This window comes from Mirounga angustirostris, unplaced genomic scaffold (genome assembly GCF_029215605.1).
Source record: "Mirounga angustirostris isolate CCGP_5_RB_7025 unplaced genomic scaffold, mMirAng1.0.hap1 SCAF_14, whole genome shotgun sequence".
Lineage (NCBI taxonomy): Eukaryota > Metazoa > Chordata > Mammalia > Carnivora > Phocidae > Mirounga > Mirounga angustirostris.
This window is the reverse complement of record NW_026991722.1, coordinates 67366382-67387684: the sequence shown is the minus strand read 5'-3', so window position 1 is coordinate 67387684 and position 21303 is coordinate 67366382. Positions and strand designations below refer to the sequence as shown.

Sequence of the window (21303 nt, the reverse complement as noted above, 5' to 3'; positions counted from 1 at the left end):
TCTGACCCCGCAGAACCTGCACCCCCTCCCACTGGGCACGTGCGGCCACCACCCTCCCCACGGCACATGACAGCAGGGAACGTGGCACAGGACCGCTCCAGCGCCTGAACCCATGGCCGGCAGAGGCCTGTGTGCGAGGCCCTCCCTGGGTGAGCCTGGCTAAGGCTGCCTCAGGGAGCCCCAGTCCTGGGCAAGGCCACAGAGCAAGGCTGTCCCGGGGGGGGCCCTTCATGCAGACAGCGCAAACACTTGGGCAGGCAGGAGCATGAGACAAAGCCCCCCTGCGCCCCCAGCCAAGGCTGTGTGCACAGCCTCTGGGCTCTGTTGTGTGCGCTCAGCACCCCTCTTAGAATGTGAAAAACGGGTCATAGCTAAGCTTGGGTGTTTCAGGCTAGTGTCCCCCAACTGATGGCAGCGTCCATTGGTGAGGTGTGGTCGTGCAGCCCGCTGAGACTCGTGCCGGGAGTTCTTGGGCTGCGCATGGGGTCAAATGCAACCCATTGTGAGGAGATCCTGGTGCCCCCACTCCCCTGGGCTAGCTAACACCTACTCAGGCTTTGGGCTTGGGCCCTGCTTCTTCCAGAAATCCCTCCCAATGCTCTGTCTACTCCTGCATCGACCAGGCTGGGTGAGGGACCGTCCAGGACCCCAGAGCCCCGGGTGTCCCTCTGAAAGTGAAGCAGGATCACCGTCTGGCGTGTCTGTCCCTGACGACCCGGCACAGGGCCCGGCGTGGCGAAGGGGGCTCAGGCGGTGGAACGTCTCCACGGACAGCCTGGCACCGAGGCGCAAACTGCGGCTCTCCGAGGCTGGCCATCCCTCCCACTGCTCCCTGCTCTCCCACGGAGACTTGGACGGCTCGAGGGGTGGATGGTGGAAGACGGACGGACGCGTAGGATGCACCACAGATCATGAGCGATGCTGTTGGGGACACCACCCGAGAAGATGCGTGGCCAGCAGGCTCTGGGGGACACAGCTGTGGGTGAGCCCTGTCTGTGCTTGGTGTGACCCCCCTTGCTAGAGGGACAAGATAAGCCGCCGTGTCCGGCCCCCAGAATCCTATCAGAGTGGGCTGACGCGGGGCCCTCGGGGCTCCATCCGGCCTCCGTCACCTGCTTGGTCGATGGGAACCTGATTCAAGCCACCCACAACCTCCTTGTGCCTGCAGAAGCCTCCTGCTCGGCGGCTGCCCGTCACTGCCAGCACTAGTTCTTAAAGACACGCATCAGTTCATGCCCTGCGCTGCTCCCAGCTCCCAGCAGCGCCTGGGCCCGAGGCCCCCCGTCCTGAGTGCCAGGCACTCGGCCGCCCCCCGCCCCTCATCTACAGAGCCCCTTCTCCCTTCGGAGGCAGGCCCGCGGGCACCTCCACGTCCCTCCACGGTTTCACACCTGTCTTCCCCACGGGAATGCAAGCTTCGTGAAGGTAGGGACGGTCTTCAGTCTCGTTCCCTGCTGCACCCCGGGGCCCAGACGGGCAGTGACAGGACGCTCGTGCGGAATGGTGAGCGCTGCCCTCTGAGGCGGGGCTGTGAGGACCTGGCAGGCCAGGGGGGCTGGGGGGCCGCAGGTGCCTGACACCCTGCATCCCAGCTCTCCTCCACCCTCCCAACAGTGCCTGCGCTCAAGCCACCCAGGTCCTGCAGGGCCTGGCTCTCGGTTCCCGTGAGCGAGCGTCCGTCTGGGGTGGGAGCTCAGCACTGGCAGCAGCCGGGTCCCAGCACCCGAGACCCAGCCTGCTGCTGGGGAAGCCGCCTGGGAGGGGGCCCGAGAGGTCCCGAGAGGTCCAGACACCGTTCTGTGAGTGGGAGAACTAGGGCCGTCCCATGACAGCCGCGGAGACGCCCCCAGCACTGGGCACAGCCGTGTGAGAAGCATGCGGACGCCCCACCTGACGGACGAGGAATCGGGCCTGAAGGGAGGAGACGTGGGGTCTGAGCCCCCAGCGTGCTCGGCCCAGCCCAGCCGGGGGGGGATGGCAGCGCGACCCTGGAAGCCCCATGCGTCGACCTGGAGCTGCAACCTGGTGTGGGAAGGAGTCGGGGAGGGGCAAGTATCTGTGCAAGCAGGAGCCGCCGCTCTGAGACTGCACTCGGTTCACGCGCTCACCCACAAGCCTGAGCGCGGAGCGACAGGACCCCGCTCACAGCGGGAAAAGCAGGCCCCGAGGGGCCGTGTCAGCTGCCCAAGGCCACACAGCAGGCCAGAGCCAGAGGCCCCCCCAGGACACCCAGTACTGGTGGACGCTGGTGTGCACGGGTGTGGTGAGCAGCACCAACGGCCACCGTGCAGCCCCCGGAGCTGTGCCACGACCCCCACCCGCCTCCCCCAGCACCTGCCTCTGCCGGGCCCGGGTCACACGGCCTGGCCGTGAGCGCACACAGCTGCACGGGGCGCGAGGCACCTGGAGAGGGGAGCTGAGGGTCGCAGCCAGAAGGAAGGCACGTCGGGGCAGGAGGGGGACTCAGGTCACCAGGAATCGGGCTCTACTGAGGGCAGAGGGGGAGGGCATGCTCAAATGGGCTCCATAGAGGAACCTCGCTCCCTGCAGACGGCCGGGGGACAGAGCCTGGGCGGCCACCACCACCACCGCCTTCCAGGGAAGGGTCGAGGGCAAGGCCACAGGAACGGAGCTGCCTGGGCGTGAACACTGGCCCACCCAGCAACCCGGCAGTCGGGGCAGTCGGGTGAAAGTGCCTCCTGGGTGTGGCCAGTGGGCTCCAGCAGAGGCTGGCGCTCACCCCGGGGGCCTGGGCGGCGGGAGGTCGGCCTCTGGCAGGGCCGTGAGACCGTGGGGACTGGCGTGGAGACGTGCGCGTCACAGAGCTAATTTCCTCAACGGACATGGGCCCACTCGGGTCGTCAGCTTCGTCTCGGTCTGTGGGGTCAGACCGTATTTTCCCCGCAGCCTGCGCACCTCCCCTTGGCGGGCGACTCCCGTGCCTGTCCAGGCCCCTGCGGCGCGGCCTCCTCCCTCTCGGGCTGACCCTGGTCACTGGGGACCTTTATCCCTCATCCGAGCAGCCGGGGCTCTGCGTCGCTGGTGCTTTCAAAGAAACAGCTTCAGGCCTTGCCCGTGCTCCACCGTTTCCTGGTTCATTCACGCCCAGTCTTGTCTGCGTCCTTCCTTCCACCCTCTCCAGCCCCTGGCGGTCACTGGCCTCAAACCTGTCTCCTCCTCCAGCACGAGCACCGGGGTGTGACTCTGAGCGCAGACGATGAACTCTGATGGCCACTTCCTCTGAATTATTTTCTAATGAAATCTCATTTGGAGAGACATTTAGAAGGTGGAAGCCAAGGACTGGCCTTGCGTGGGGGTGGGGAGCAGGGAAAGGCGGTTGCCTGTTTCCGGCGCATCACCTGGGCAGTGGGGGAGGCTTAGAGCTGATGTCTCCTGGCCGGTTCGTGGTCGGCGACGGGGGTTGTGGCACCAGAGGGGAGCTTCTGGGCTGACGCGCTCAGCTCTGCGGGCCGGTGGGGATTCAAACCACAGGCTGGCTGAGCGTGAGCAATGAGCCATCCGGCAAGGGCCGCGAGTGTGAGAAGAGACTCACGGAGACAGGTCACTGTGGACCCTCCGCACCCCACAGGCTGGAAGCCGCGTGCTTACGGAGCACGTGAATGGGCGGGTCTGAATGAAGAAGAGCAAGATACACACCACCTTCCTTCCACTTGCTGTAAGGAGAGGGACAAATGTCCCACCGATAGCACTCTGAATATCGGAGGTTATATGTTAATCTTGTCTCCTGTTCTTGAATCTCAACGTGACCATGAGATGTTCACAACCGTGTGGCTCTCAGCACAAGCCCATCACACAGCTGTTAGACTCCATCTGCGGGCTCAGAACCCCAGCCCTGGGGCCGGGTTCTTGCCAAATCGCCCAGGCAGAGCGGACGGTGGGACATGGACACCGCTTTCCTTAAAGCCCCCTGGTTCTGGCAAACTGCGTGGATGTATGGTGGTCACTGCAGCCTCTGGCCAGGCCAGGAGGGCTGGCCCATTTCTCTGCGCAGCTAAGCTACGGTGCAGCCTGGATGCGCGCCGGCCCCTCTAACTCAGCAAGTGTCTGCAAGAACAGAGCTCCACGGGGCAGGGCTGGTCCACATGGGTCTGGTGCCTCTTCTGCGCCCAGAGCGGCCCCTGGTAACAGAGGTGCTGGCGAAATCCTCGGTCAGCGAGTGGCGGGGCAGTCCAGGGGCTCCTCCGCCCTGGGGCTTCCGCAAGAGGGCAGGACTTGTCAGGACTGCCCTGGCGTTCACCCGAGCTGGGAGCCTGCTCCCAGAGCACCGCCATCGCGGCAGAAGCATACACAGACACGCACACGCACGCAGGCGACATGCACCTCCCAGGAATCCTGGGCAGGATGTCCCAGACGAGCGCTGGGTGAGGCCCGCATAGACTGTCCCCATGCTCAGGGCCCTCCCCTCCCAGGGCTATCTCACCTTCCACCAGGTGCACCCTGAGGGGCCTCCTTCCTCCCCGCAAACAGCCACACCCACAGCCACACCCACCATCGTTGCCCTTGCTCCTCGCCGGGCTAGCAGGGACCGGGCATGGTCTCCTCCTCCAGGCCCCATCCGCAGACAGGGAGGTGGAGGCAGGGGGCTTACGCAGGGCGGGCTGTAGGGCTTGAAGGGAGACCCCAGCAGAGCACTACACCCAGGCTCCCATCTCCATCCAAGGGGTCCCCTGGAGCAACCCTGGGCCCCTCAGACCCACAGCACCCTGAAGGACTCAACCTACCCCCAACCTTCAGACCAAGCTACCCCCATTCTCCCCACGACGGGGCGGGCCACACCCCACCCCTCTGGCCTTGGGGCCACGTAAGCTGCCAGGGCCCAAACCTCTACCCCCAGGCCACACAGGGACCCTACAGCTGTGTCCTTTGGCCAGCAAGGTGGCTCATGACGTTGGAATGAGCCACCAACATTTCAAAATCTCCAAATCCACAAAAAACCCCACATTACTAGCCGCTCTCAGAAACCCCCAAGATCTGGCCACACAGGACCCTCGTCCCCTCATGGCAATGAGGGTGGCAGCGGCCCCCAGGACGTGGCACATGTGGTCTGGCCCCCCGATAGCAAGTGGGTGCCTCCCCTCAGGCTCCTGCCACTTCAAACCCAAGGCCAGCTGTGGCCCCAGGGGGCCCCTCTGGGCTCAGATGTCTCGGCAAGGAAGCAGGCAAGGAACAGCGGGGGCCCATGGGCACCATGGGGCTCGATCCCGGTGGGGCCATTCTGGAGGGAGAAGGGGTGGGCCCGGCACGGGGGGCTGCAGGTTCCCACCCTCTCCCGCTGACCGGCGCCCTGTCAATTCTGTCTCCCCCACGTGGGCACTCAAGTGCCAGGGCCACACTCCCAGAGCAGAAGGGCCTAGAAACGCAGCGCCAGCCCACACCTGCCTGGCCGGCCCGAGCACCTGCACAGGACCCAGAAGGCAGAGATCCCAGCACTGCCCCTCCGGTCAGGAGGAGGGAGGGGACGGTGGGCACAGCCGGAGCCCATCGCACGTCTCAGAGGCGCCTCCTGCAGCACCCAGAGAGGGGCCCCCTCCCGAGCAGCGGCTCCGAGGGACACAGCAGGACGGCCTGCTGGGTGACTACGGCGAGCGCAGCCCCCCGAACGCACACCACAGCACGGTGAGCCGTGTCCGGGCCGTGCACCCCTCCCTGGGCGCCCCCTCCCCGGCTGCTTTCCCGATGCTCGGCAGGAATGCAGCGAACAGGCGGCAAGTCCAGATGCGCAGAAAACCACTTGTCGGAATAAATCACTTCACGTATGACACACACTCACTGATGCTGTCATAAAAATAATGGCACGGCACTTTTTATTTTCTTTAATCGGAAAAATAAGCCCCGCGTTTCGGGAGACCCTGGTGAGGACCAGATGCCCGTGAGCCCTGCTGTGGGCGCTGGGCGGCCCCCACACCCAGCCAGTGGGGACCCCAGAGGGCCAGTGTCCTCATGAGCAAATGGGGTGGGCGGGGGGGGCACCTCCAAGCCTCCACGAAGAGGGTCAGCACTGGAGTGGCTGTCGCGGCTCAGTGACACTAGGCACACAAAGGGCTGCCGGGAGCCCAGCCAGGGCACCCCCAAGTGGCTGATGCGGCTGTCCAGAAGGGGCTGCAGCCCCCTTCTCCAGAGACCCTCAAATTCTGGAGGGTCAGAGCTGAGCTCTTGCCTTATGCCCAGGACTCCAGGAGCACCAGTGTGGGACTGCCCTGAGCCAGGGGTCTGGGGTGAGGAACGGGCGACCCCTCGGCATGGGTCTGGGATGGGCGGAGGGCAGAAAAAGCCCTGTAGTGTGAGGTCTGTCCCGACAGGGAATGTCCTGGGGGGCCAACAGCTGGACAGCTGCACGGGCTGAGTGGGAGGCCAGGAGGAGGCATTCCAAGAATGGCCCCGGCCCTCCTGGTCCAGAGCTGGGGGGATGGGAGACTCTGCCTCCACTTCAGTCCCTAGCCACTGGGGTGGAGGCAGAGTTGGGGGGGTGGGGGAGGACACCTTCCTGTCACCAGCAGCTCCTACTTGGCCACAGACAGCCCTGAGTGCCCCCCGTGTCCCCTCCCTGCCTTCACAGAACCCTGGAGATGCACACGCATCCTCGCCCTTCGCCTGAGGGGAGGTGAGCGGGACCTGTGGCCTGGCTCCAGCTGGGCCCACATTCTGCCTAGGGGCATGGAATGCACACTGGCAAATGGGTTAGGGCCCAAGGAGCACGAGGCCTGAGCTGGCACCCCCCACAACACGTATGCACACACACCACATACACGCACCCACACCCGGGCTGGGCGTGCACAGGCTCTGACATACAAGGACACGTGGGCACTTCAGAGGCACAGAGAGACACTGAGGAAGGCCTCCAATAAGCCCGAGCCCTTGGGGGCAGCCGTGTCCACTCTCCTAGGAGCGTGCGCATCCCAAAGTAGCTGACACGATGGGAGCAGGCATGGCAGGGAGGTGGGAAGACGCTGGGGGTCCTCTCCTCTCTTCCTGGTGCAGGTGGGCCTCAGCCTGGTAGCGGCCCTGCAGGGGCTGCCTCTGCTGAGCCTCAGTTTCCAACCGCAAACAGCCCGGCCTGTCTGGAGAAGGCCTCTGGCCAGGCTGGCAGCACATCTGCCCAGCACAGCCACACCCAGGGTGGCCTAGAAAACGGGCATCAGGCTCCAGGACTCACAGACGGGGCCTGGCGGGCCACCGCAGGGGTGGAAGATCGAGTCCGTCGTGACCTCAGGGGCCTGCAGGGACGGCCCAGTGCCAGGAGTGAGAGCTGCGGCTGATGGGCCCGAACCAATTCCAGCAGTGACCGCCGTGGCTGGCTCGGGGGCCCCAGGAGGGGCCGACGGGGCGGGGCTGGCCGGCCTAGGAGCGACGGGCGCTCAGGGATGGGGAGTAACGGCTGGGGTTTGCAGGGCTGGCTGGGACCCAGAAGGGACTGCAGGGGCTGGCAGGGCTGCTCGGGGCCCAGGAGTGGCCGCTTTCGTCGGCAGGGCTGTTCTGGGCCCAGGAGTGGCCGCTTGGGCGGGTGAGGCTGTTCTGGGCCCAGGAGTGGCCGCTTCTGTTGGCATGGCTGTCCAGGGCCCAGCAGTGAAGGTTTTGGGGGGCCAGGGTGCTCTGGGGCTTCTACTAATTGCTGGGGCTGGCTGAGGCCCAGCAGTGACCCCTGGGGGCAGCTGGGCTGGCCCAGAAGGGACCTCCGGGGCTGGCAAGGGGCTAAGAGAGTGCGCCGGGGGCAGCAGCACTGGACTGAAAGTGAGCTGGCGGGTCGGCGGCGTGGACGCAGCAGGAGAAGTGACTGCGGGGGACGGCACCGCTGTCCTGAGGATGCCCTGCTGGGCTGGCCACGGAGACAGGGGGCCACCCACGACCGCACGGGCCAGCAGCGGTGCCAGAGGGCCAGCAGAGAGCGCAGGGGCCGGCAGAGGTGGCATGGGGCCAGCAGGGAGCGCAGGGGCCGGCAGCGCTGCCAGGGGGCCAGGAGGGAGCGCAGGCGCCGGCAGCGCTGCCTAGGGCCTAGGAGCGCCCAACGTGGCCGGCAGGGCTGAGCCAGGAGTGACTGCTGGGGCCGGCAGGGCTGCTCTGGGGCTGGAAGCAGCCGCTGAGGCCGGCAGGGCTGACCCGGGCCCAGAAGTGACCGCCGGGGCTGGCAGGGCTGTCTTGGGCCCAGAAGTGACCGCTGGGGCCAGCTGCGCTGACCCGGGAGTGGCCGCTGGGGCTGGCAGGGCTGCCCGGGGTCCGGGAGAGCCCGACGGGGCTGGCAGCGCTGACACGGGGCTGGGAGTGACCCCTGGGGCTGGCTGGGCTGGAGCTGCTGCTGGCGCTGGGCCGGGCCGTTCTGGTCCCAGTGGTTGGCTGGGAGCGGCCCCCCTTCTGGGGAGCACACCTGCATGGAAGAAAGAGCACGTGTCCACCTGGGCAGGTGTGCCTGCAGACCCCCCAACCAGCCCGGGCCCCTGAGACATGCTGCCCCCTCACCAGCAGCCCAATCCCCAAGGGAGTTGAAAGTGGAGTGTGAAACACCAAGAAGAACCCCTCTCTGAAAAGAAGGCGCATACCAGTGAGTCCCTGAGGAGGAAAGCAGCTGCAGGGCTGAGCCGGCACCTGGGATAGAGCCCCACGCTCTGGGAGAGGGCCCCCCAGTCCCAGTCTCCCCACCCTACCCAGCTGGGCTCTGGTGACAGCAAGGATGGCCCCTCCCACCAAGGGCCCGTCTCCCAGCTGCTGTGGAGGGAGGCCCCTGGGCGGGGCTGCTCCCTGCACCGGGGCCCCTGACCACGAGTCACGTGACACACCCCCCCTCACAGATACGCTGTACCCTACAGAAGATCAGCAGATGGAGAACACCCAGTGCTGAGCCCGGCCCCCACGCATTACAGACACCCTGGACACCCCGTGGTCGGCGGAGCCTGACAGACGCAATGGGGAAACGGGGCCAGCCTATCAGCGGGTGCACCCTCCTGCCCCAAGTACACGCTCCCCCACCCCCAATCCCTGGGCTCCCAGCTTGGCCTCTCTGGCTGTGTGACCCACCAGGGGAAGGTCTCCTGTCTGCTCAGGACCTGGGCTCACGGCGAGCGGCTGCCTCGGGCGCCAGTCCACATGTGCCCCATACCCCACGCCCAACAACGATGGAGCACGTTGCCAGGCAGGCCCAGATGCCGACGGTGGTGTCCAGGTGCTGGTGTGGCCCCGAGGGCACCCAAGGGAGAGGGCACAGAGCCCATGGTTCTGAGCGGGGCAGGGCCCAGTGCTCACCTGCTTGGTGGGCTGCAGTGGGACCTTCTTCTTCCCCCGGTCGCAGGCAGGCTCCAGGTCCTGCTCGGGACTGACGATCTCCAGGGGACGCCCATTCTCACTTGGTTCTGCGGATGGGCAGTTCTCTGACTCGCGGGGCTTCTTGGCAAGGCGACGTTCCCATTTCTCCTTCCGCTCATGTGGCTTCAGGGCCATGTCCTTCTGTGAGTGAGGAAGGACAAAGCTGGTTAGTTGGCAGTGACGTCAGTGACACCATGGTAGACCGTGCCCTGAGGGCGGGTCCCTGGGCATGTGACAGCACCTACCTGGAGTGCCAAGCACCACCCCCTCCCCCGAGTGGGCTATCAGGCCGGACTCACGCCTCAGGAAGACGGGCAGATGGGTCAGACGAGTGTGGGTGGGCCTGTCAGGACTGGGGGGCTCAGAGAGTGATGTGAAAACACAGCTGGACCAGCAGCTGTTTCCCAAGGGACCCCAGCCGGTCACGGGGGCCCCTACTCCGTGGCCCAAAATGCAGCAAGTGCCGCACTGGCCTTTCTAAGGGTGTCCCTCCGATTCCTGAGTTGAGGGCCATCACCACAGCAGCTGACCACTGCCCCTGGTCCGGAGCCACCCATAGGTTCCTCTGCCCAACTCCATGCAGCACGGCATCCAGCCAGCTATGCAGAACGTCAGGGACCCTGGACCCCCTCCCTAGGACAGGGACCTGTGCCCATCTTGCTCACAGCTGCACCTGGTCCCAAAGCAGGGACTGACACCCAGCGGGGGTTTACTGAGCATGCCCTGCTGTGCCGATGCCAACCACAGCAGAAGGGTGCCCGCAGCACCAAGCACAGCCCCTACTATGCAGAGCCGGTCCTGCCAGTGAGCCGAGCCCAGGAGAAGCTGCATTTACTGGCGGTGGCCAGCCTTGTGCTTGGGCCCATGGAGCAGGGTGGGAGGTACCATCTCCACTGGCTGCTGAAGACGAGGGAAGGACCCACTGGGAAAGCATTCACGCAAGGGGGAGGGGAGGAGAGCCTGAATGAAGGTGATGCAGTGGCTGAGGTGCGCCCCCACGTCCCAGGTGATACCCTCACGGCCCCGCAGGAAGTGCTTCTTGAGAACCTGAGGGGTGACTGTGGCAGCCTCTCCAAGGGCTGGCCTCTGTGCTCAGCTGGGCACCTGGCCCCCCAGCCAGGCCTCAGTCCACCTGGGCAGGTGGCAGGGAGAACCAACGTCCCAGTCTGCTGTGGTCCCCTGGCCTGGCGATGGAGACGGGGACACGCTGTGCTTGGCAGGTGAGGTCCTCCGACCTCGCACTACACGCCTCCTCCTGTCTGTGCGAGGGGCCCACAATCCCCAGAACTAGTAAGGTGCACCAACATGGCTGGCCAGACTGGCACTGCCCTTCCAGGCCCGGAAGCCCCCACGACTGTCCTGCTGTGTGTGACCCCACAGCCTGGGCTGGGAGCAACCGTGCGTGGCTGCAGGCCGCACCTGGGGGCAGCAGCAGACTCCTCCTCTCTGAGGGTGGACATTCCACACTCCCAGGATTCTCCCGAGGGGCCCACACCACAGTCACACAGACGGAGGACAGCCCCACCAAAGCCTCTCACCTCTGATGTGACACTAAGGGCTGGAGTGTGCATCCTCCTGCATGAGGAGGGGTTCACCCTGCATCCCCACCGCCTCCCCAGGGCTCACTGAGGGGCAGCGGGAAGGGAGAGGGGAGGTTGGGCTGGCAGGGGCGCCTGCCCTGGGACATCCGCAAGGTTGGGAACCCTGCCTTGCTGAAGCTGTTCAGCTTGGAAGATGATGGCCAGCTTGGCCCATGCCACGTGGCTCTGCCCGAAGCTCCACAGGCTTCTGTGAGGGCAGCAAGTGGACCCTGACTTCTCAGACCACACTGGCCTTCTGGAGTATCAGACCCCAGGGACACCCACAGGCTGCTGGCATTTCGGTGGCCGCTCCTGGAGTCCCGGTCAGATGAACCCCTCAGAGCCCTGGCTCATCTCAGCCCAAGGGGGCCGCCCCCCCCACACCCTGACATCGGAACCCCTGCTCACTGTAAGACCTCCCAGCCCCTGCCCTGCCTATGGGTCTCAGGTCGATTCCAGACTCGGGGTCCCCCACCTTTGCGTACACAAAGCTGGCAGCAAACACTGACCAGCCAGCTCAGCTCCAGGCGCCAGCAAGCAGCTCAGAAGGCAGCTGGCTCAAGCGGACACGAGGGCAGCCCCAGCTGGGAAGCCCAAGGGAAGGGGCTAGGTTAGAGCCTCCCATAGAGGAGCGGCAAGTGCGGCAAGTGCAAACAGCCCGAGGGGGCGAGGAGCTCCATGCTCCCTCCCTCCCTCCCTCTCTCGTGCCTGCTTCCCTGGCTCCATTAGTCAGCACAGGGCCACAAGCCTCCCTGTGGAAGGGAATCGGGGCGGTCCCTCCAGTGATGAGAACGTCCTGAAGACCTGAAGACCGCAGCTCATTCTCCACTCTCCACATGCGGGCACTTGATACTTACTGACGCCCGGTGCTCCCAGGACACCCGAGTGCCATACCCCCTTTCAGACAGTCGGTCACTCTTAACTCATCGCTTTCAGGCCTCCTGCCCTGCTTGAGGGCCAGTCTTGCTGCTCACAGGCTGGTCCCCCCACACAGGCCCTAGACAACACGGAGGCCCCCACCGCCCCTACCTCTGCGCCCTGGATGCTGCCACCCAACTGCAGGCCGCAGCACCTCACCACCTACCCTCGGGGTCCCTTCCTGGCCCCAGCCCCGCATTATGGTACAGAGGGTAGGCCCAGCAGACTGTGCTCAGAGGCCCGCAGGGAAAAACCAGAGCAACATGGTGTAAAGGGTGGACCAGCTTTCCAGAGAAACAGACCAGCAGGACGCCAACACACAGACAGCCTTCCTCTGAGGAGCTGGCTACGCAGGTGTGGGGCCCAGATGCCCCAAGATCTGCAGGGGTACAGTTCTTCCCAGGGCTGGGCAAAACCTCGGTCCCAGCTCAAGGGCCCAGGCAGGAGGAGCGCTTTCCTCCTTGGGGGAGGGTCTGGCTTTCTGCTCTGTTCAGGCCTTCAGGGGATTGGGTAAGGCCACCCACACGCTGGAGGGCCACCTGTCTCACTCACTTTACAGATTTAAATGCTAAAGTCATCCAGAAAGACCCTCACAGGTACCCAGAATGATGTCTAACCAAACGCTTGGGTCCCTGGGGGACATGGGCCCCGCCACGGGCAGGTACAGACACTATTTGGAGCGCATGCGGGCGTGGTGAGGAGGTGGGAGTTTGAGGCGCCCCACACGCACGTGGAAGCACATGCGCAATGCTCACACTCCCATGTGTGCACCCACCCCTGGCCTCCACAGCCTGGGCAGGAGACGGGGCTGGAGTCCCAGAGCCGGATGGGTGTCTCTGCCAGGCCCTCTCTCTGTGCAGCGGCTGCACTGTGTGAGCTCCTGGGCCCCACCCCACCTCGGCCCTAACATCAGCTTCTCAGCACCCCGGTGCTGGAAGTGGCCTGGGGCTGCCCCGAGGCCCTTCCAGAACCCGCAGAGGGGCCAGGGCAGGGCCTAGAGGGAGGCCTGAAGTATCAGTATGACTGATGCATACTTTGGGTGAAAGATGTGATTAGATGTGTCTGGAGAAGTGGCCTGGGGCGTACACACCACGCACCCCCCACGGGCCACCTAGACCTTCGTACTGCCACAGAAAGCAGCCAGGCCTCTCTCCTCAGATGCCCGCGGGCCACCTCCTTCTGCAAGAAGCCGTGACTCCACACATGGACCTCCTGAGCCACTGTGGGGTGAGCCCCACTTTCACAGAGAGAGCCACTGGTTCTGAGGACCTTCCGATCAGGTAAAATCACAGAAACAGTTTCTAGCCTGGGGGACTGCCTCTGAAGTCCCATATCTGAGCCCTGTAATGAGAACAGGGCTGGCCTGCGGTATATATGATCAGAAGCACAAGCAGATACTAACTGGGAAACCTGTGGGAACAGCCTGCCCCTCTGGGACACCTGGCTGGGCTGGGATCCGTCTTTCTAATGAGCGTTTATAGTCAAAACAGACAAAACAGGGGGGGGCGGATGGAAGGGCAGACACTGCACAGCAAGCGCGGTGAACCGCCAGCCGCAGACCAGGCGGCGGGCTCCACAAAGGCCTTCCTCTAGGCCCTGCCCTGGCCCCTCTTCGGGTTCTGGAAGGGCCTCAGGGCAGCCCTAGGCCACTTCTCCAGATACCTCCAATCACATTTTTCACCCAAAGTATGCATCAACCACAAATCGATCACATCGCTTTCTGTAAACCTGTTGTATTTGTTTGTTTGCTTCTTAAACAAACAAAAAACCTAGATTGCTAGAACCCTTGAAATATCAGTGACTGGGCCTCTCCTCTGGCCTGGACTCAACCCAGCAGCATCCTGGCCCCAGGACAGGAGCTCCTGCATCTGGAAGAGGGGGGGAGCTGGGAAGCAAGTCGCCCCCCGCCCAGCAGAAGGTGAGCCAATAGGCGATAGGCCTGGGCCCTGTGCACACGGAGGGTTAACGACACCATGGGCCTTCTGGCTCAAGCGGGCAAGAGGCCTGGTGCGCCAGGATCCAGAGGCGGCCATCTCCACCCAGCCACTGCCCTGAGAATGACCCCAGGCATCCTTGGGCTTCCTGGAGGAGACCCGATGCTGTGCCCCCAAGGGGCTCTTGGTCACAGGACTCAACAATTCCTGCCTTGAGGCATTGCTGGGATATGTCTGGCTGGCCCTTTCCCAGCATGCCAAGGCTGGGGCTGGCCTTCACTTGTTATGCTGACCCCGTGTGAGCCCAGGCCAGTTCTGGAGGCTCATCCAAGCTGAGGCACACACCACCGCAGTTCTGCCCCCACTGAGCCTGCAGTGGGGGTGCTGGCCCTGGGTCCCAGTCGACGCTCTGCCCGGAGCGTGGGGCCTCTGGGTAGGTGCCGTTTCCTCATCTGTAGACTGGGGCAGCAGCTCTGCCCAGGCTGTGGTGACCGCTCTGGGCGAGGGAGAGCCGCAACAGCAGTGACTGCCCCACCACGGGCCAGGGCAGGTCTCCGAGTAGAGGGTTCCTCGGGGCGGACCCCCAGGGCGGGAGGCTGAGGCGAGCGGTGGGCTGGTGTCTGACTTGCAGGATGCTCAGCGCGCTGCTGGTGGATCCACACTAGGAGCCCACAGAATTGGAATGTGCCCACAGGGAAGCGGGCCCTGCCGAGGTTGCAGCAGTAGTCTGGGGTGAGCTGGGACGAGCTCCAGCAGTCCAGGGCCCGGCTGTACCCCTGAGCTGCCGTCTGCCCATAGACCCATCTGTGAGCCCACACAGGCAGGGCGGCAGATGTGGCCGGGCGCACCCCAGGACGCGTGCCTGCACACAGAGGGGCCCTAAAGAGGGGGCATGGCCAAGCGCCGCAGCCCACGGCCCTCGAGGCCCGAGGCAACAGTCCCACAATGAAGCCCCCAGCGCCCCCAGTAGCAGCCGGGCCCCTGGACCCTCCCTGGACCACAAGGGGATCTCCATGCACGTTGCTGAAATCAATGGTTACATTTTCCTGTAGCAATTTTATGGGGCTACTTTTAGCTCCCCCAGAACATTACTATGCAGTAGCAATACGATCTCTACCTGCACTTCAGTAAACTAACCGCGCAGAGAGAAAAGTAATGAGAACTGGCAAACCCAGACCCAGACTGACTGAGAGCTGAGGCTGCTAGGTCCGATGTGGACAGGGCCTTTCCAGGCTCCCAGATCCTGCAGGCCGAGGCATGGCCACACCCCTCCAGCCAGGAAGGTGCCCCCTCCGCTCCTGGAACTGCACTGGGGCCTCTCCCCCAGCACCTGGGCCTGAGCCCCCAGCGTCACACAGGATCTACCCCTCACTGCCAAGCACCGGCACTCTCTCGGCCCACCTGACCTCCCCACCCCAGCCCACGTCCCTACCTTCCCACCCTGCATGGCTGAGGCTGCCTGTCTCCCAGAACCTCTGGGCCTCGGGGCCCCCAGCAGACCTTGCTGGCTCACGGCTCAGTCAACAGTCTTCGTTGTTCCAGAAGCTCAGGCCAAATTCCACCCGCTGCTCACCTGGCAGGCTGTCAGCCCCAACCTGGAAGCCCTTCAGCACACATCCGCCCCAGGCTCTCGGCACAGCTGTTCCCACCACCCTGCTATCTATGTGGCTCACTCTCCTTCACCTGCAAGTTTTCACTCAAACTTCACACCATGCCCCCACCAAGTAAAACCCCAGCCCCAAACCCTACCTACCTTCTGTGCCGTGACCCACCCCCCTCCAGCCCCGGTGACGGAGACTACGTGCACAGGAGTCTCCTTCCATGTGGTCGAGGGGCCTCCCCCCCGGAGGGCACCCTCCTCCCCCACCCCAGTTAGAAAGGAGGCAGCCTGTGTGTCCACCGCCCACCAGCAACTGGCACATCCCCCCCACCCCCAGAGTTAGCCAACTGTCCTTGTCTGGGACTGAGAAGGTTCCCTGGATCCGGGGAAGGCACAGGAGGGCCTGTGGACCGAACAGCAGCATGGCCCTATCACAGACCACCGTCCGCGGCGTCACAGAGAGCTGGAGGACAGGATGGCAGCGGGGGGGGGGTGGTGAGAGGGTCCCTCTGCCGGGCCCAACCTCCCACCCCGGGCCCCGGCGTCCAGGTGTCGCAAGGCCTGGAGCATCTCCGACACCCGCTGCTGACCACGTCCCCGAGTCGAAGACGGACTCAGAGCCGGCCCGGACAGTGCCTGCAGGCGGCCCCCACCCCGCTGCCCTGCCCCAGCATGAGAGCCACGTCCAGTCGCACCCCCCAGCTGTGATGCTGGGACAGGAGTTCTCCCTGACCTGTCCCCTCCTTAGCTCACACCCACACCAGATAGATACTGCTCCCCATCATCTTCCCACCCCTACAGCCCACCTGCTGTCCCTCCATTTAAGGCATCCTGCTGGAGAGGTCCCTCAATCCACCAGGGCTGTGGCTACCTGAGGGTAACACTGCCCTCAAGGACCATCCCCCGAAGGGCTCACTGACCCCCTAGCTGCTCCAGAACCTTCTGGAACCTGCCTCATGCACCTTGGTCCCTCTGGGTCGATGTCTTGCCAGCTCACAGCACTCCTCCTCAGCACCCTGCTCCTGGGTGCCCACCCACAGTGTGCTCTATGCACTGGAACACCTGGCAGGACCAGCAGGGCTTGAGGACAGATGGTCAAAGACCCAGGAGCTGGGGAGTCGGCCCAGCAGCAGGACAGCCTCGGTCACACCCAGTGCTCAGCACACCAGTGGGGACCCACCTTCCCAGGCTCTGTGAAGACACTCATTCCTTCCTATGTCCATCCAGCCCCCACCATGTGCTGAGTAGTTGTTGGGGCAGAGGAGGTCACCTGGAAACAGAAGAGACCCACCCACCCCATGGCCTGGGACCAGTCAGACATGAGGATGGTGACAGGAGCTCTGGACAAAGGCATGAAGGTGGAGGAGGATGGTGGGCATGGAGCCTGAGGCAAAGAGGCAGCCAGACTGAGGGGCAGGCAGGCCCCGTTCTGGGCCCCCTGCCCAGGTCTGCACGCCACAGACACATCCTCCCATGTCCACGCGTGCACACCGCACTGCGACCCCACACTGTGACCCTTGCTGACCACCCAGGCCGCCCTCTAATCCACACTCGACTAGGATCTTCATGTTCACAACTGCTCTCCTGGCAACTGGGTTTGGAGGTCAGTCTCTGCCCAAGCCCCTCCCAGCCCCTCCACATACAGACTGCTCTGTGTGCTTGCCCATGACTGCCAGAGCTGGCCTCAGGCTCACTGCCCTTCAAGCTCCCCCTCAGTCTCTGGGACTTGCTCAGCTGCTGCTCAGCTGTCACACATGGAGGGGGCCGCCCACGGAGGCCAGAAGCCAGGGCCACTGTTGCTGAAACGTCCCCTGCCTGGGGTGGAGCACAAAGAGAACCAACCTCAGGGTTAGCTCAGAGAAGAACATTGGAGAGGGGATGGGGATGGGGGGCAGGACCATGTGGCAGGCACTTTCAGCTCATCACCCCCACTTCCCAAATGAGGAAACTGAGGCCCAGAGCAGGCAGAGGGACACCTGGGGCCAGGTAGTGAGGAAGAGAAATGAATTTAAACCAGGCGTCTGGACTGGGCTCACTCACTTCACTGTCCTCCTCAGCGGGCTAGAAGCAGGGGAGGCTCACAGGAAGCATCCTGAACTTGCTCCTGGAAGATGGGACTAGCACAGGAGGTGCAAAGGCCCCGAGGCAGCAGTGCCCGGGGCCCCAGGTGAGGGGGTGGCAGGGCCACGCCTCACGGAGAATGCAGGTTCATTCCATGGGTGACAGACAGGGGACCCTGGTTTTACCCGGGAGGCAGGTCTACGTGAAGCCTGACGAATCCCCGCGGTGCTACAGGTACTGAGCGTGAGCCATGCGGCATGTGGAACGGCACGGGCTGAGGATTAGCCAGAGGCCTGCCAGGGTCTGAGGACCAGCATGTGGGGGGTTAGGAGAAAGCTGCAACGGGTAAGGCCAGAGAGCTGATGGGGGTCATGGCAGATCGCGAGGGTCCCTGTGGGGCCTCTAGGTCTGACTTTCGGCATCGCTGCACATGAGACTGGGCTGTGGCCTCCCGCTCCTCCTTGGCAAAGGGGTACAAGTGGCAGCCATCCAACAGGGCCACTCATGTGTCCTGCACAGACGTCTGCTCTGCCCCCACACCTACCTGCTGACACCCTGCTCTCAGCAGAGAGCTTGTCTGGGGCCCACAGGCGCCTGCAGTCCGGTCGGCCTGTTAGGTGGCCCCGTGCTTGCCACCTGGGTGGAGTCCAGGGAGCAGTGCCCACCCCAAACAGCTGCACCAAGGAAGAAGCACAGCTGGGGTCCCTGAGATGCCTCACTAGGCGGAATCTAAGCTGGACAGACGGTGTGGGTGGGGGAGGCATGGATGTGCCCCGCCAGGCCAGCCTGGCCTTTCTGCCGGGAGTTCCCTCCCCTACATAGACACACGCACCCACCCCCGCACCCCACACATGTGCACACACACTGACTGCAACTGGAAAGACAAGCAGGGGTGGTGTACATGCTGGGCTGGGGACCAGGTTCCGGAATCAGCTCTCCCCCACACGCAGCTTCAAACAGAAGCCTGGTACACACCGTCCTGCGGAGCTGAATAAGGCTGGTAACTCGTTGGCGAGTTTTCTTTCTTTAGCTACTCGGGCAAACCGGGGCACCAGAACAATCTCCACATGAAACTTGAACCAGATACCACGTTTGCCCAGAGTCCCCAAAGCACTCAATTCCATGTGGCTTTCATATTCTGGCTCCCAAGGGAAAAAGCGCCTTGGGTGCCTGTGGGGCCCCAGCCCAGCCACCTCATCGACCTTCTCCAGGCGTCCCAACCTGGACGTCCCACCCAGCCCTGCCATCCTCCTGGGCTAGTCCCTGCCGGGCACCTCCCTAGCACCTTCCTGGCCTATGCAGCCTCCTTCCGAGCCCCCAATCTCCCTTCAGGCACTCGCCAGTCAGGTTACCTGTCTGCGTCCTGTCTGAAGCCAACCCAGCAGCTGACAGAGTCTGGCACGTGGCTGGTGCTCAATAAATGATCAGTGAGTCAGGATAGGAGAAATGGGTCTGAGCACTCCCTGCTGCCTAGAGGTCACTTCTAGAGGCCTACAGCCCCACATGTGGGCCTGGCCTGCCCTGTGGCAACCACTGCCTGGGCCCCAGTGAACAAGAGGCACTGAGAAACCATCCTGAACAACAGTCCAGGTGAGAGGGGGCTGCCACGGCTTGGTTTATCTAACCCAGTGTTGGAGAGCTCTGCCTGGGACATGGTCTGGCTGCCCAGGCTTCTGGGAGGCCTCATGGAGGAGGCTGCACCTAGGGCTCTAAGCAGAGAGCATGGGCAGGTGACCATGGCCTGGGTGGTGTGGCCATGGCTGGACTGACCAATGACTCTTCCACCCCAGCAATTAGCAAAAGCCTGGTGCCTTGGGTTCCCCCTGTTTCCCTGACAGGGCTGCCCACAGCCCCCACCTCTGGGAGCTGCGTGCAGAGCATGTGAACTGCAGGGGTCGGGGCCAACACCACGGTGGCCCCCAGCAGGTGCCCTGCCCAGTCCCCATGCATTTGTTACTGCTCTGGCCGCCCTGAGAGGATGACATGCCCAAGCCCACGGTGGGGGTGGTGTCCAGACTCCAGTGTCCTTCCTCCAGAAGGCAGCCACTGCCCACCGGAACAGGATGCAGGGGGACAGGGCCTGAGGCCTCACCACCTGCCAGCTCACAGGCAGTCCTGCTTGGCAGCAAGTGTCCTAGGCCAGCCTGCTCCGGGGTGGGGGTGGGGGGTGAGGGGCGCCCTGCTGACCCCGTTTCCAGCAAGCTGGTCCCATGGATCCCTTACTCAATACCTTCCTCCCCACCACAAACGGAGCTGACTCGGGTCTCTAACTGGCCATCAGCAAAGGAGGCTGGAACACTGGGACCCCAAGTGTGGAGAGGAGTGGACGATTCCTATGCCATTCGGACTGTTCCAGAACACAAGAAAAAATGCAGCAGACACAAGACAATCTCAGACTAATTTTATGTAAGAATATAGTGCTAAAAACCCAACTGAAATATCAGCAAAGCAACCTGACACAAGACTGCCGACATGGCCTGGAATTCAGGGATGTCACCAGGTCCAGAGAAGGATGACGATCCTCACAAGGGGCGCGGGTCAGGCTCACTGCTCACTTCTGGTGCCAGTCCAGACACTTCCCAGGTGGGACACCGTGTCCACGTGAAAGATCGCACACAGCCGTGCTGAGTCAGGGGGAGGCAGGAGAGGCCCACCGGAAAGGATGGGGTAGAGGTGTTGACAGAGGCCACAAGACAGGAAAGGAGATGAGCAGTGACAACGCTATGTTCTCAGCAGACGCCACAGTGGCCAGTGAGAAACCTTGGAGACTCCACTGGGCGGTGTCAGAACTGACAAGGGAACTTGCTTGTGCCCAGGCATGAGCGCTGCGGCAGCCAATCAGAAAGCAGAGTGACCGAGGCGTGAGGCAGACCAGTGGGCAACGGCGCAGACCCTCAGCAGGAAGAGGCCTGGTGCCACAACTCAAGAACCGCCTCCCCATGTACCAAAGTGAACAGCACACCACCGCAGAGCACCAGCCACCCAGCCCCAGATCTGGGAGCTTCTCCCTGGAAACAAGCACGTGCTCAAGGAGGTTCTGGGTAGGGAGATGTCCACAAGGACACCAACACTGCTGGAGTCTTCGTGGGAGGGACAAGGAACAGAGACTAAGCCGGAATGGGTCAGTGGTGGCCCAGGCACAGGGGTGAAGGCTCCCTGCCAGGGAAGGGGGCTATGTGACCAGTGAGTCACCCTGACACTTGGGGAAAGAATCTTCCGGGCAGGGGACAGAGCAGTTAGCAAGGGCCAGAAGCGTGCCCATGCGCATGTCTGAGGATTCTCCAACAGGAGTGTTGGAAAGGGGGGCTAGATGTGGCTGGAGCTACAGGAGTGAGGGCTGCAGTGGGGCATGAAGGGGGCCACAGCAGAGCAAGTACTGAATTGCAAGTTTAGACCAGTGACAGGCCCAAGAAGCCAAAGGGGTGCTGGGGACAGAGGCCAGTTCTATGAACTCATGAGCGTTTGCTGCCTGCTCTGGTGTCTGTGTGTGTCGGGGGGTGACTGTCCTGCAGTGGGCCCAGGACAACGGATAGAGGACATAAGGCCCTATCCTTGAGCTACAGGATGGGGTTTCACCGTGCGTGACCAAAGGGTCACATGTAGGCCTGTCCTCTGCTCTGTCCAGGCCACAGAGCTGCTGCCCCGGATGGGGTCTGGAGCACAGACATACGCAACACAAGAGGTTTACACAGGTACCCCAGCAAGGACACAGCACACACGTGTGTTCCCACGTGCACACACACCTGGGACATGGACCTACCACCCCCACGCACCTGCTGTGGACTTGAGACTGTCTAGAAACTCAGAGTGGGGGCAGAGGAAAGGAGCACTGTGGCCTGCCACAGGGGTGCCCCCATGGCCATGCTGCCCAGTCTGGGCAAACCCAACCCGTTGGGAG

At 63.5% G+C, this 21303-nt stretch overlaps 1 protein-coding gene across 23 annotated transcripts in view; it reads right to left on the bottom strand.

Moving 5' to 3' along the window:
* FBRSL1 (fibrosin like 1) overlaps nucleotides 1–21303 on the bottom strand; it is an 84275-nt gene that overhangs the window by 57442 nt on the left and 5530 nt on the right. For 22 of the 23 annotated variants that reach the window (XM_064578142.1, XM_064578137.1, XM_064578152.1 and 19 more), the window contains exon 2: nucleotides 9253–9453. In XM_064578142.1, the coding sequence (XP_064434212.1) occupies nucleotides 9253–9453 (201 nt within the window). Of the gene's footprint in view, nucleotides 1–5797; nucleotides 8381–9252; nucleotides 9454–21303 lie in introns of those variants that run through there. The other variant, XM_045887873.3, reaches the window with a different exon arrangement.